The sequence below is a fragment of the Leguminivora glycinivorella genome, chromosome 18 (assembly GCF_023078275.1).
Source record: "Leguminivora glycinivorella isolate SPB_JAAS2020 chromosome 18, LegGlyc_1.1, whole genome shotgun sequence".
NCBI lineage: Eukaryota > Metazoa > Arthropoda > Insecta > Lepidoptera > Tortricidae > Leguminivora > Leguminivora glycinivorella.
This window is the reverse complement of record NC_062988.1, coordinates 11773414-11789564: the sequence shown is the minus strand read 5'-3', so window position 1 is coordinate 11789564 and position 16151 is coordinate 11773414. Positions and strand designations below refer to the sequence as shown.

At 35.9% G+C, this 16151-nt stretch overlaps 1 protein-coding gene across 1 annotated transcript; it reads left to right on the top strand.

Annotated features, from left to right (window-relative positions):
- The first annotated feature begins 13128 nt into the window (after nt 1-13128).
- On the top strand, nt 13129-14753 carry LOC125236024 (protein argonaute 3-like). Its single transcript, XM_048142708.1, has 2 exons — nt 13129-13703; nt 13936-14753. Exons 1-2 carry the CDS (start codon nt 13212-13214, stop codon nt 13939-13941), a joined length of 498 nt encoding a protein of 165 aa, XP_047998665.1. The 5' UTR covers nt 13129-13211; the 3' UTR covers nt 13942-14753.
- Nucleotides 14754-16151: the final 1398 nt, after the last annotated feature.

Below are 16151 nucleotides of genomic sequence, written 5' to 3'. Positions count from 1 at the left end.
AAATTGGAACTCACAGAGTTGTTAAAAAAAAGTTAAATCGCTGTCGGTTTTGCAACGATAATTAAGCATGGAATTTCAATAAAAACATCGTGAATTATACTAAGCTATAATCTAAATTCAGAACGTGAAAAAAGTTTAGTTTTAAATACAGATTTCAAGCTTGATTATCATTACAAAACTAACAGCGATTTATGTTTTTTGTTAACAACTCACGCTAATTGAAAGTCATAAATTAAAAAATGCCCATGTAAACCCATGTCACTTCTATACTACGACTTCTAATCTATGCACTCTATGTAGGGCTCATCATCGCGACCGAAAGGTCGTAAGCGCCGAGTAAAATCGTAGCGCTTGCGACGTTACGGAAGCAGGCCATTGGTTCACACCCCGCCCCCTCGCCCCGCCTTCAGCTTACAGGCTGTGACACGTTCGTTGTTTGCTATAGCTCCTCTATACGAAGTAATAATTACTCAATGTCAGTCAGTCAGTCAGTCAGCTTCTTCTTTTATATATTTAGATTTCGTTGACATGTAAAACTATGTTTGATAAAGGAATAAATGAATGAATGAATGAATGAATGATAGGGATAGCGATAGGGATAGCGATGTCACTACATAGTATAAAACAAAGTCGCTTTCTCTGTCCCTATGTCCCTTTGTATGCTTAAATCTTTGAAACTACGCAACGGATTTTGATGCGGTTTTTTTAATAGATAGAGTGATTCAAGAGGAAGGTTTATATGTATAATAACATCCATTAAATAGTGGAGAAGTACTGTTATTTTTGAGGTTTCTAATGTGATGTCGTAAATAATTACATGCGGGTAAATTATATTTATTTGTCTACCCCGAACATTTATATAAATTAATATCGGGTAGTTTTGTGTTGTTTACATCTCCGGTGACATTTTGCTGGGACGTCAGTCTTCCGCGACCACGGCCAGTGCAACCTGGCCGAAACGTTGGGAAAAACCGGCCAAGTGCGAGTCGGGCTCGCGCACAAAGGGTTCCGTAGCAGCAAATATAATAAACCAATAACTTAACCAAAATTACAGTTAAATCAACCTATCTCAAAAACTATAAGAGATACTTTGATCAAACCAAAAATCGTTGAAAGAGTTAATTAGCATGCATCACCTCTATTTTTTTTAGAATTTTATACCCCGTAGTTATAAAAATAGAGGGGGGGGACATACTTTTTACGACTTTGAGAGCTGATATCTCAAAAACCGTTCACTTTAAGAAAAATGTTTTTTAGAAAACTTTATATCATTTTAAAAGACCTTTCCATTGATACCCCACACGGGTATGTACATCGAAAAAAAAATTTTCATCCCTCAGTTACATGTATGGGGGGCCCCACCCCCAATTCTTTTTTTTACTATTTAGTGTCATAATTTTGTAGCGGTTCATACAACACATATTCCCATCAAATTTCATCACTGTAGTACTTATAGTTTCCGAGTAAATCGGCTGTGACAGACGGACAGACGGACAGACGGACAGACGGACAGACGGACATGACGAAACTATCCCTATCCCGATCCCTATCCCGATCCCGATCCCGATCCCGATCCCTATCCCTATCCCCACCCCTACCCCTACCCCTACCCCTATCCTTATCCCAATCCCAATCCCAATCCCTATTCCTATCCCTATCCCTATCCCTATCCCTATCCCTATCCCTATCCCTATTCCTATCCCTATCCCTATCCCTATCCCTATCCATATCCCTATCCCTATCCCTATCCCTATCCCTATCCATATCCCTATCCCTATCCCTATCCCTATCCCAATCCCAATCCCAATGCCTATCCCTAACCCTATCCCTATCCCTATCCATATCCCTATCCCTATCCCTATCCCTATCCCTATCCCAATCCCTATCCCTATACCTATCCCTATCCCTAACCCTATCCCTATCCCTATCCCAATCCCAATCCCAATCCCAATCCCAATCCCAATCCCAATGCCTATGCCTATGCCTATGCCTATCCCTATCCATATCCATATCCATATCCCTATCCCTATCCCTATCCCTATCCCTATCCCTATCCCTATCCCTATCCCTATCCCTATCCCAATCCCTATCCCTATCCCTATCCCTATCCCTATCCCTATCCCTATCCCTAACCCTATCCCGTTCCTGTCCCTGTCCCTGTCCCTGACCCTGTCTCTGTCCCTGTCCCTGTCCCTGTCCCTGTCCCTGTCCCTGTCCCTGTCCCTGTCCCTGTCCCTGTCCCTGTCCCTGTCCCTGTCCCTGGCCCTGTCCCTGTCCTTGCCCCTGTCAAATTATCATGCTAGGAGGTGAACTTTGAAAAATCCTTTCTTAGTGCTCCTCTAAGGAACTTCCGTGTCAATTTGAAATCTCTTGAACCAGAAGTAAAGATAAAAACTAAAGCTATACTTATGGCTATTTTGGATATTTTAACCCCATTGCACAATAACAGGGGAGAAAATTTCTTTTCCACCTCATTAGATTTAAAAATCGTTGTATTTATCGTGATCAGCGACCCGATAAACCATAAAAACGATACCCATATTGTGTTTTTGACTTTACCCCCTTTGCGGGGTGCAAAGGCTTTAGGGGTCAAATTTTCAAAAAACCTGAAACATGTATTTAGTCATATGTCTTTAGGAATCCTCCTGTGAAGTTTCGAATAAAATAGTCAAACTAATCTTGTTTCCCCATACAAACTTTGAACCCCCATTTCACCCTTTTAAGAGGAGAATTTTGAAAAATCCTTTCTTAGTGCTCCTCTACGCCATATAAGGAACCTATGTGCCAAATTTGAAATCTCTAGGACCAGCGGTTTCGGCTGTGTGTTGATATGTCAGTCAGTCAGTCAATATCTTCTTTTATATATTTTTTTGATATTTAAACCCCATTGCACCACAACAGGGGAGAAGGTATTTCACTTCCGCCTCGTTAGATTTTAAAAATGTTGTATTTATCGTGATCAGCGACCCGATAAACCATAAAAACGATACCCATATTGATTTTTTGACTTTATCACCCCCTTTTCACCCTTTTAGGGGTTAAATTTTCAAAAAACCTGAAACACGTATTCAGTCATATGTCTTAAGGAATCTTCCTGTGAAGTTTCGAATAAAATAGTCAAACTAATCTTGTTTCCCCATACAAACTTTGAACCCCCATTTGACCTCCTTAGGAGGTGAATTTTGGAAAATCCTTTCTTAGTGCTCCTCTACACTATATAAGGAACCTATGTGCCAAATTTGAAATCTCTAGGACCAGCGGTTTCGGCTGTGTGTTGATATGTCAGTCAGTCAGTCAATATCTTCTTTTATATATTTTTTTGATATTTAAACCCCATTGCACCACAACAGGGGAGAAGGTATTTCACTTCCGCCTCGTTAGATTTTAAAAACGTTGTATTTATCGTGATCAGCGACCCGATAAACCATAAAAACGATACGCATATTGATTTTTTGACTTTATCACCCCCTTTTCACCCTTTTAGGGGTTAAATTTTCAAAAAACCTGAAACACGTATTCAGTCATATGTCTTAAGGAATCTTCCTGTGAAGTTTCGAATAAAATAGTCAAACTAATCTTGTTTCCCCATACAAACTTTGAACCCCCATTTGACCCCCTTAGGAGATGAATTTTGGAAAATCCTTTCTTAGTGCTCCTCTACACTATATAAGAAACCTACGTGCCAAATTTGAAATCTCTAGGACCAGCGGTTTCGGCTGTGCGTTGATATGTCAGTCAGTCAGTCAGTCAGTCAGTCAGTCAGCTTTGAGTAATTATGTTAACTAGAGAGGGCACCTCAACTTGATTTTGTGTAACAACACTTAGAGCTGATCAGCACAAACGCGCTTAGTCTGTGCCGAACGGCTGTGGTAGATTGACGTATCGCAATGAAAAATATTTCGTCTAAATAATGCCGTCATGTGTAGTGAGGTACTGCACAAACTACTCAGGAAAATCTAACAAAAGCTAAGGAGTGACTTTTCATACGTAGGTTTACTGCATTTTTGTTTAAACACGCTTACTTTTAAAAAAATGTATCAATATAAACTCATGCCGAAGCGCCATGTTGCGGCGGCCATGTTTCGTTGAAACCAAAGAGTAAAAAATGCAACAAAAGCAGACGTGACAATATCGCAAGTTAGTTCAAGTTTCCTATCATACATTAAATTATATATATTTATCGAGGCAAAAAAGGTTATTTAATTATTATTGTCAGAATTGCACAGTTTTCCGACATGTCGGTCTATAACAGATTCTCAATACGCGTGTCGAATTTCATGTGAGTATGTAAATGTAAGTGCAGTACCTAACCTGCCTGAATGAATTTGGGTAGGTAGACGGTCAAGCAAATTATGAGAGTATAAAAACGCGCGAAATTCAAATTTTCTATGGGACGATAAACCCGCGCCCATACATACATGGATGTAGATAAAGTTATATGTGTATAATTAGGCATTAAAACACTCATGTTATCTTATTAACACAACAAAAACAACACTCATCTTTTAATGCCTACCATTATGCAAATGTCACATAAATAACTAATATCCAGTTGCGGCTACGTGTACCTACACATGTACGCTCAGTCCGTATACAGCTTTAAAAAATGTGGGCATTTGAAAAAATTGGAACTCACAGAGTTGTTAAAAAAAAAGTTAAATCGCTGTCGGTTTTGCAACGATAATTAAGCATGGAATTTCAATAAAAACATCGTGAATTATACTAAGCTATAATCTAAATTCAGAACGTGAAAAAAGTTTAGTTTTAAATACAGATTTCAAGCTTGATTATCATTACAAAACTAACAGCGATTTATGTTTTTTGTTAACAACTCACGCTAATTGAAAGTCATAAATTAAAAAATGCCCATGTAAACCCATGTCACTTCTATACTACGACTTCTAATCTATGCACTCTATGTAGGGCTCATCATCGCGACCGAAAGGTCGTAAGCGCCGAGTAAAATCGTAGCGCTTGCGACGTTACGGAAGCAGGCCATTGGTTCACACCCCGCCCCCTCGCCCCGCCTTCAGCTTACAGGCTGTGACACGTTCGTTGTTTGCTATAGCTCCTCTATACGAAGTAATAATTACTCAATGTCAGTCAGTCAGTCAGTCAGCTTCTTCTTTTATATATTTAGATTTCGTTGACATGTAAAACTATGTTTGATAAAGGAATAAATGAATGAATGAATGAATGAATGAATGATAGGGATAGCGATAGGGATAGCGATGTCACTACATAGTATAAAACAAAGTCGCTTTCTCTGTCCCTATGTCCCTTTGTATGCTTAAATCTTTGAAACTACGCAACGGATTTTGATGCGGTTTTTTTAATAGATAGAGTGATTCAAGAGGAAGGTTTATATGTATAATAACATCCATTAAATAGTGGAGAAGTACTGTTATTTTTGAGGTTTCTAATGTGATGTCGTAAATAATTACATGCGGGTAAATTATATTTATTTGTCTACCCCGAACATTTATATAAATTAATATCGGGTAGTTTTGTGTTGTTTACATCTCCGGTGACATTTTGCTGGGACGTCAGTCTTCCGCGACCACGGCCAGTGCAACCTGGCCGAAACGTTGGGAAAACCGGCCAAGTGCGAGTCGGGCTCGCGCACAAAGGGTTCCGTAGCAGCAAATATAATAAACCAATAACTTAACCAAAATTACAGTTAAATCAACCTATCTCAAAAACTATAAGAGATACTTTGATCAAACCAAAAATCGTTGAAAGAGTTAATTAGCATGCATCACCTCTATTTTTTTTAGAATTTTATACCCCGTAGTTATAAAAATAGAGGGGGGGGACATACTTTTTACGACTTTGAGAGCTGATATCTCAAAAACCGTTCACTTTAAGAAAAATGTTTTTTAGAAAACTTTATATCATTTTAAAAGACCTTTCCATTGATACCCCACACGGGTATGTACATCGAAAAAAAAATTTTCATCCCTCAGTTACATGTATGGGGGGCCCCACCCCCAATTCTTTTTTTTACTATTTAGTGTCATAATTTTGTAGCGGTTCATACAACACATATTCCCATCAAATTTCATCACTGTAGTACTTATAGTTTCCGAGTAAATCGGCTGTGACAGACGGACAGACGGACAGACGGACAGACGGACAGACGGACATGACGAAACTATAAGGGTTCCGTTTTTGCCATTTTGGCTACGGAACCCTAAAAAGGTAAAAATAATGTTAATTAATCGCTTTCGACCTGTATGTGACTTTAAATATGTGTACAAAGCGCGAGAACTTAGTGTTATCTTGATAAGGGATAGGGATAGCGATAGGGATAGCGATAGGGATAGCGATAGCCATAGCGTTAGCGATAGCGATAGGGATAGAGATAGGGATACGGATAGGGATACGGATACGGATACGGAAACGGATACGGATACGGATAATATGGGTATCGTTAGAGGGATACGGATAATCGGTCGGCGGTCTCTTACAATCAAAGTGCTCTAAGACGATCGTTGTTTGCTTGCTTGAAGATTACGTTTGCGATAAGTATAAGCAAAATGTAAAAAATTGTAAGGGATAATAGAAAAAAGTACTTTTTACCCACCGATCATATAGTGTCGAAATACGGGCTATGTGGGATGTTTATAAAGGTTTCCCCAGCGTATATAGAATTACCTACGCTGTGGTCGATGTGTAATATTTCTACAATCATTGCAAGCAAAAGTATTATGTGCAATCGAAATAATCGCAGATAAATATACCAGAGAAACCTAAGGATCCAAATGAAAATCTTAATGAATACTTTTATTACGCGGGCGAAGCCGCGGGTAAAAGCTAGTTCAGTATAAAATACTCATTGTTTAAGATATCAATATTATCAATCCTACAAGGATTTTTTCTAGTAAACTACTGAGCAATGTTATTATAAGTGTTTTTAGGACTTTAAACAAGACATCAAAGTACAAATTTGTAATAAGTGTTAAATAGTAATAAGTGTTGCCGTTTGAAAGTTTTGAAACTTGTGAAATTGTAGCTTGTAAATTCGTGCAAAGTGGCCGATGTGATTTTTGAGTTTTTTTTTTGTTATAAGTGTAATATGACTATATGTGTGACATCTTCAAGCAAACAAATAACACATTGTCGACAGTTATTTGCGTCAAATTCTGGTTGCATTTCCACCTCTGCCGTTGTTATTTCTCTGAAGGTTACATCCTTACATCTTGCTTGAAAATGCCATATACTTACTTACATTCAATAATGTTTGAGGTTTTGGACTGTATATTTTTTTGATCTCGTATAAAGGCTGTTTGTTAAGATTAATAATGTTGAAAATAAATGTTACTTACTTAAATTAATATTACTGCAAGCATATTCTTGTCTCTGGAGTCACAAATTGTATCTCTTGAGTCACTGAGTCACAACGGTTTTCTCTAGAGTCACGTTTTTTTTTCTCTGGGGTCACAATGTGTCCCTTTTGTTAATGACGATCTTTTAATTTTTTCTAAGACATTTTTTAAAGGAAAACGTTTTTTTATGTTTATACAAGTGAGTTGATTTATGGCGCTCATCAGGAAATGTTTGATTATTATTTTGTTACAAAGTTAACTAAATATTAATCGGCTTGTTTCTTGTGACGTGTGACCCAAGAGAAACAATATCTATCAAAATAATGTTTTTGATAGTATATTTTGATTCCAAAACAACTATTTCATATTAATATTGTCGTTGTTCAACAATTAAAATAATTACTTTTATATTACATTTTGTTTTATTCGCATTAAGAGAAAACATTTCGTAGTGACCCAGTGGAACTTTTGCCTGGTCGATTTCCCATTGAAGATCTAAATACCACACTAATACGTAAAATAAATCGGTGCTGATGTCAGCACATCTAAATTCAATATATTTCTTACAAGTTTATCACATAAAATCAGCAAGTTTCCCTATTTTTATTTTAAGCAAAATATTTTCATCGAGGGCAAAGAATAGTTGATTCACCCATAGGTGAGTTTAAAAATAAAATGAAATTAATATTAGAGGAAATATAATTTCATTATTCAGTGATCATCGTTTTGGGCCCAGTAAATATGTGCGGACGGCCCATATTTACTGGGCCCAAAATGATACGGGTTAAATAGTCAAAACTCAAAACTGAGTTCAAAGTTCGATGAGTTCTAATTAAATTTAGGTTTACTGATCAGTATTTTTTTCGTTTCGAACGTTTTACGAGCCCAATACAACAACGCTTTTAGGATGCTGTTGGAGCTGTCGCGCTAGTGCAGCGCTAGCGGTATGTTCGCGGAAGCGCGCACCGACGGCTTCCACGCGGCGCGAACGCGGCAGCACCAACAGTCAGCACTATTTGTAAGTGCGATAGGGACGGCCTGATATTTTATCGTCTATCGCGCGACCATGTTTCCCGTGCTGGCCCCAGTTGTACAGGGTAGATGGGGTTTTTCAGGCAGTACTGGAATAGCCTACATGTTCCAAGTTAAATCATTTAATAGGTATACATATACGGCCTTATTCATAAAAAATCCTTAAATCGTTGATGATCTACGTTTTAGTTAAACAACTGTTTAGGCTTATTGCACGGTTGTTGTGAGGTGGTATTCATAAACGCATTTTAGCGGTAGTTTAACTAATTTGCACTTGATGAACTGTTTAGGCTTATTGTGTTGGCATTATTGACAAATCATAGACAAAAACGTGGCTGAACTTTAAATTAAAAAAAAGTTTGACAGCCATTTGACAGCCGCTCTAGAAGGGAAATCGTAAATTTAGAAACTAGATGGATGGTTTTATTGTTTTATTTGACCTGTGATCTGAATTCATATTAATATTTCAATAGGAATAGCGTCTGTAGCACATTCATAAATAAAGATCGTGTGGCGGGCGATTTTATTTTAACCTTGGCGACCGGCGACCGGCGACCACCATACAATAGGCTAGTTTCCTAGTAGTCAAATCAGCTTCTTTTTATGAACTGTCAAAACGATTTGCTAATATGGAATTATAAATAAATACTGAGGAGTGACGTCACGGTCAATTCATTTACTTTATATGTTTCTCTTTGACTTATTTTTATTTTATTTATTTATTCGTATGGCTTAATTGTTCAGTCGTTTATAAAGGTATTCTAAGGTTCTGGATCCATTGGATTACGTCATTATGCAGGGTGAACAAGTCCGCAGGGTTTCCACTGTATTTGCTGATAGGGCAGTGCTGAATGATGTGCTCGATGTCCTGCGCGGGAGCCCCGCAACTGCACCCTGGAGATTCTATCCATCCACATTTGTGCAGGAATGCTCGGGTACGGTCGCAGCCGGTTCTCAACAGGATTTAGTTGGCACCATTCTTTTCTAGGCAGCGAGAAGCCAGGTGGTCTTACTGTAGGATTTATAGCTATCCCTATCCCACAGGGGAGGTTATCGTTCCATTCCTTTTTCCAGCTGTCCAACAGGTTGAAGTTCTCTTCCATGAGTTTTCTCGCGGTTCGGTGAGGAGGGTGTCGGGATTTTAACCGGTGTGGTGGAGGGTCTTTAAATTCAGCATGAGCGGCTAGATCCGGATGGGAATATTATATTGTAGAATTAAATAATTACCGGAGTAATATAAAGGACAGTTGAGTGGCAGTAAAAACTACAAATGTACTTACCTATGTTATTTGTGATGGTCGGCGGGGTGGTTTCATACTGATATGATAAATTAGTAGGAAAATAGCTAACCTCTGGCGATGAGATATGGGAAAAAATTGGTATTCCGTATCTAATTTAGTGCTTATATATTTCAACATGTTTAAATCATGATTATGAATAGGTAAGTAATACAAACATTTTACCTGTGATGACTTTTCTTCACTCGATGGCCAAATTGGACACAACTTTTCCAGTAACATGCCAGCATAGGTTGCATTGCTTCATTAAAAGTTTCATTACTGCCATACAACATTTTTACCTGAAAGTAAATTATAAACTGATAAAAATATAATTATAATAAAATAATTTGATTTGTCCCTATATTGAAAGTAAATTGTTATTTTTAATTTACTTAAACATGAGATATTATATTTAATTAAACATGAGATATTATATATTTCAACATTATAATTTTGCAGCATGGTAATCAAACAAACACTGAAGTATATCTACAGGTGTAAATAACATGAGGGTGACTGTAACCCATACAACCATTTTGGTCGCAAAATCTTCAAATCAGTAACTAACTGTCAAATGTGACATAACGCGTGGTAATGTCGTGCAAACAATGCGACCGTATTGATACAATAACAAAATGTAGTCGGCGTGTGCACTTGTTACGGTAACAAAAAGTGTACGAATCTGTGGCTGTCAATGTCACTGTCAGAACGACTTTTAACGACACTTATTAGTCGACGCATGCACACATAACGGTAGCAACATGTGGACGAATTTGTGGCTGTCATTGTCACTGTCAGAACGGTTTCTGACAGTGACACTGACAGAATTTGTACACACATGTGTAGGTCTGATTACCGAACTGCTCCTAAACCACTGTATCCGCAAATGACAATCTGAAATACGAAGGTTTCTCAAACTGTTTTGTGAAGTTGTGGACTGGTTGCTTTGAATCATTTAAATATGAGCGAATTAAATAATAATAAACAACGACAACCATTTAAGCACTCTTCGACATTTTATAGAAATGTGGGAAAGTTAAGAAAAGTACATAACGATAATACAAATAGATAAGCACTTTATAGGGTTACTAATGTATTACCGAAAGTTATTTGCCAGATTTTCACATCCCAAACAATGTTTCCCAAAAATTTAAAAGGCAACTCATCATTTCCCAACTTATCGTGTGACATATGCATATTTGCCAAAATAATGATATCCAAATAAATATTTAGACATTTCCTTACTTTGGCAATGTTCATTTTACCAAACTTCAATTAATCAAAATGATTAATTGCCAACCAATATTATCCCAAAAGAAAAAATGCCAAATCAAACATTTGGTAAAACATTTTTTGGGCATTTTTTATTTTAACAAACCTTGTTTACTCAAACTGAGTAGTTGACAAAAATATAAATAAACATCATTTACTTTGACATTTTTTTATTTTACCAAATCTTAATTTATTCGAAATGACTATTTACTAAATAATTAAAAATCCAAATCAAAACATGGCATTTTTAACATTTAAGGCATTCATGCAAATTGAACACTTCAAAAATGTTATCTTTATGTTGGTATGCATTGGACTTTATTTAATATTGTAATAAGTGGGTAGACGATCGAGGTATTCGTATACGCGTAGAATTACGGTCGATATTTATTTATTCATTAAGTTTGTGTGGTGCATACTTGTATAATAGAAACTGTTTTACTTAATATCGGATATTACTTAAGTATTTAAGTATAATCATGAGTGAATCAAGTGATACAGATGACGAATGTGAGACATTTACTTCCACAAAAGGTGGTATCAAGTTATTTAAGAACGGTTTTAGCTATGAAAAAGTTAAATCAGTGAATGAAATTTCTTACTGGTATTGCGAAATGAGAAAAAATAAATTGTACTCATGCAGAGCATCTGTAAGTGCTACATTAAGGGATGAAGTTTATAAAATAAAGAAATTGAATGAAGACCACAATCATGACCCTGATCCGGGCAGAAAGTGTACTAGCGATTTGATAAAAAAAATGAAAAGTGATGTTGCATCTGGGATGAAAATATGCAAAGTTATACAGAGTAATAAAGCAAATGCTCCGTTAAATGTTGCAGAAAACTTGCCGTCCACTTCTGCTCTAAAACAAAACATGTATCGCCATAAAAAAAAAGGGCAATTAGTATCAGAACCGACTGACATACTTTTTGAACCAGATAAATTGTACACTTCTATTGAAGGTGTCAATTTCATTATAAAAGACCAAGTATTTGACAAAAGCAAACGGATAATAATTATGTCAACATTGGAATTAATGACGGCATTAAGTAACAGTTCCTTCTGGATCTTAGATGGTACCTTTAAAGTGGTACCATGCATTTTTCAACAGCTGTACACAATACACGGAAATATCTTAAGTGATGACAAAAAAACATTTCCATTGTGCTTTTGTTTATGTACAAACAAAGATAAACGAACTTATGACATTATGTTCGAATTGATTGTACAGTATGGACAAGAGAATAATATTCATATCAACCCAAAAGTGTGTGTCATCGACTTTGAAAAAGCTGTCATATCAAGCATAAAATCGTGTTTTGAAGATGTTCTACTACAAGGCTGTTTTTTCCACTTGGGCCAAATTATAAACAGGTACTTATTTTGCAATGATACTACAATTGTCTACCTACTTATTTCACTATAAACCAAAAAAAAATACTAAGGAAAGGCAATGTGTTTGTAGCAGTTCGTATCACCCAGTAGGACTTTGATAGTAATAATGTACAATTTTATAATTACCTAATTTTTTTTTTCAGACAACTTCAAGATATGAAATTATCTGTTAAAAGTGCAACTCAAACACTCCTCGATGATCTATGGTGTAATTCTATATTATCTATGGTCGCCCCTCTCCGCCATGATCCTTAGAACTAGCAATGTTTCTGTGTAATGTTTTAATTCATTTAAATAGTAATAAACAGTGTTATAAAATAAAAGAATGTTTAATTGACTAGAAGAAACTCAGATCCACCAGACCTCACATTAGTTATGGGACCAGTTGTCGTGAAAAAACAAGGAATAGTGAAATTAAGAGACGGCGTCAGGGCGTCACTGCGAAAAAATAAAAATGGCGAATGGAAAAGAGAATTTTCATCGTTTCAATATAGAGCAATTTAATGGAGAAGGATTTAACAATTGGTCTTTTAGAGTTAAAAGTATTTTAAAGGAAAATTCGTGTCTCGAAGCAATTCAACAAGATAAGTATGCGGCTGATAAGGAAAACGTAAAATTAGAGGCGAGGGCACAAGCTATTTTGATTGCCGCTGTAGCAGATAGCCATTTAGAATACATAAGAAAAGATACGGCATACGAGATGTTCAAGAACCTTGAAACGAGTTTCAAAGACAAAGGCGTAAGAAGCAAACTGTTTTTAAGAAGACAGCTAAGTGAAATGAAATATAAAGATACAATGTCATTAATGCAACACTAACAACAATTCAGGAAATATGCACGCAGCTGAGAGAGGCCGGCTCCACCTTGTCTGACGAGGAACAAATAAATTATATACTACTGTCCATGCCAAAGACATATGAATCTGTAGTGACAGCGTTAGAAACAATAGGGGATTTGAAATTAAATATAGTGAAAGACCGACTTTTAGCAGAAGAAGAAAAACAGAAGAAGTATTATAATAAATATCCGGATAATCGAGGTCAATCAACATCATTTAATTGTTTCGTTTGTGGTAAACCAGGACATAAAAAATATCAGTGCCGAGGAAATGGAAGAGGAAATATACAAGGACACAGAGGTTACCAAGGACAAAGAGATTATCATGGACAAGGACAGAGAAATTATCAAGGACAAGAACATAGAGGATATCAAGAACAAGGACATGGATCTGGAAGCTGGAATCGGGGGAGAAGTTTTAATAGAGGACAAGGAGGATATAATGGACCGAACAGAGGAACTGGATATAACCAAGGACGTGGACATAGCAGCACAGGAAGACCGGGCCAGAGTACCAACTTTGTAGAAGATGAATCGGCAGCTTTCTATTGTGGAAATGTGAGTAATGAACCAAATTTAAAGTTTTATGTAGATTCAGGTTGTTCAGATCATTTAGTGTACTCCCTAGACCATTTTACAGAATATATTGAGTTGAAAGTGCCAAGAAAAATAGCAGTAGCAAAAAATAAGATAAGTCTAGATGCTTTTGGAATAGGAAATATTGAAGTAATGTTCAGAGTAGGCAAAACTTTAAATAAATGTGTAATTAAAAACGTATATTATGTTCCAGATTTAAGAAAAAATTTGTTATCAGTGTCAAAAATGGATGATGTCGGATTGAGAATTCAGTTTGCAAATGGAAAAATAAGAGTTTATAAATACAATTACTTGTTAATGATCGGAAACAAAGAGGGAACACTATACTCAGTAGAATGCCAGGTGAATAAAAACTCATGTCAATTAACTAATACAGTAGATACAGAATTAGATTTATGGCACAGACGTTATGGCCACTTGGGCTCACAAAATTTAAATATTCTTGTACGTAATAATTTAGTAGATGGTTTATCCGAACTAAAAAATAAATTTGTTAAAGATGGTATATGTGAAGCATGTGTTTTGGGAAAAAGTCGTAGACAACCGTTTAATAGAATAGGGACTAGAGCTAAGAAACCTTTAGAATTGGTACATTCAGATGTCTGCGGACCAATCACTCCTATGACTTGGGACGGTAATAAATATTTTGTAACATTCATTGATGATTACACCCACTTCACAATGGTATTCTTAATAAAAAATAAATCAGAGGTTTTCAAAAAGTTTGAGACATATTATAATATTGTAACAAGACATTTTAATTTAAATTTGCTAAAGCTGAGAATCGATAATGGTCGTGAATATCTATCAGATGAATTTAGGGAATTTTGTAATAGGAATGGAATCATCATGCAACATACAGTACCTTACAATCCAGAGATGAACGGAGTGGCTGAAAAAATGAATAATACCCTTATGGACAAAGCGAGGACTATATTGATAGATTCAGGCATGAAAAAAGAATTTTGGGGCGAAGCAGTCTTATATGCGACATATGTAACAAATAGAAGTCCAGTTTCAGGAAGAGAGAAAACACCTTATGAAGTATGGGAAGGTAGAAAGCCTAATGTATCAAATTTAAGAGTATTTGGATGTGCAGCCTATAATCATATACCAAAAGAATTGAGAAGAAAACTTGATGACAAAAGTAAGAAGATGATTATGATAGGATACAATGTAGGAGGATATAAACTTTTTGATGAAGAAAAACAAGTAGCTGTGACAGCAAGAAATGTAGTTTTTGACGAGAGACCCATAAAATCGAACAAGACAGTTAACATACCGGCTTATGACACTCAGGAAGAAATAGAAAATAGACCTAGACAGGAAAATGAGAATATGGAAATAGAAACGGCTGAAAATAAGATAGAGGAAAATAAAAGTATAGAGACAGCAAATAATATACAAGAACGTGAACCAGAAAATGAGGTAAGAAGCAAAGAAAGAGGAAGAGAGAAGAGGAATATTCAAAAACCAAAATGGCAAGAAGATTATGTACTGGATTTAGAAGAAAATAATGATGAAGCACTGATTGCTCTACTTAGTAGTAACTATGAAGATGTTCCAACAACATATGGTGATATTCAAGAAAGAGAAGACAAAAGAGACTGGGAAAAGGCAGTAATAGAAGAACTGAAAGTATTAGAAGAAAGTGAGACTTTTGAGATAGTACCAAGACCAAATGAAAAATTGTTAGATGCAAAATGGGTTTTTACAAGGAAAGATACAGGAAATAATACTATATGTAAGGCAAGACTAGTAGTTCGAGGTTATCAACAGCAAGAAAAATTTGAAGATGTATACTCACCAGTTTTAAGACTACAGACACTTCGGACATTATTATCAGTTGCGGCTAGGAGAGATTACCATATACATCAGATGGATGTTAAAGGGGCATTTCTATATGGAAGAATTGATGAGGATGTGTATCTTAAACCTCCAGAAGGAATGAATATACAGGATGGCTATGTACTAAAGCTTAAAAAATCTTTATATGGGTTGAAAAAGTCACCGAAATATTGGTATGAAAAATTTAATGAGACAATCATATCATATGGTTTTAAAAGATCAGATAATGACTATTGCTTATTCACGAAAGGAAACTTGTACTTACTTTTATACGTAGACGATTTATTGATACTCAGTGATAACTTAAAAGATGTAGAGTCAGTAAAAAAGTTTTTGAAAACCAAATTCCGCATGAAAGATATGGGAAATTATAATTTAATGTATTTAGGTATATCCATTAAAAAACACTCAGAAGGCATCTCAATAGACCAATCTAAATATTTACAGAATGTACTTAAGAAATTCAATATGGAAAATTGTAAAGGTTGTGATACACCAATGGACATTAATTTTAAATTTGATGAAAATGAACCTGTAGATATGTCATATGAACATAAATGT

Bases quoted from the DNA above. Each gene is read 5' to 3' on its own strand.
- LOC125236024 (XM_048142708.1), top strand. From the start codon at position 13,212: ATGCCAAAGACATATGAATCTGTAGTGACAGCGTTAGAAACAATAGGG.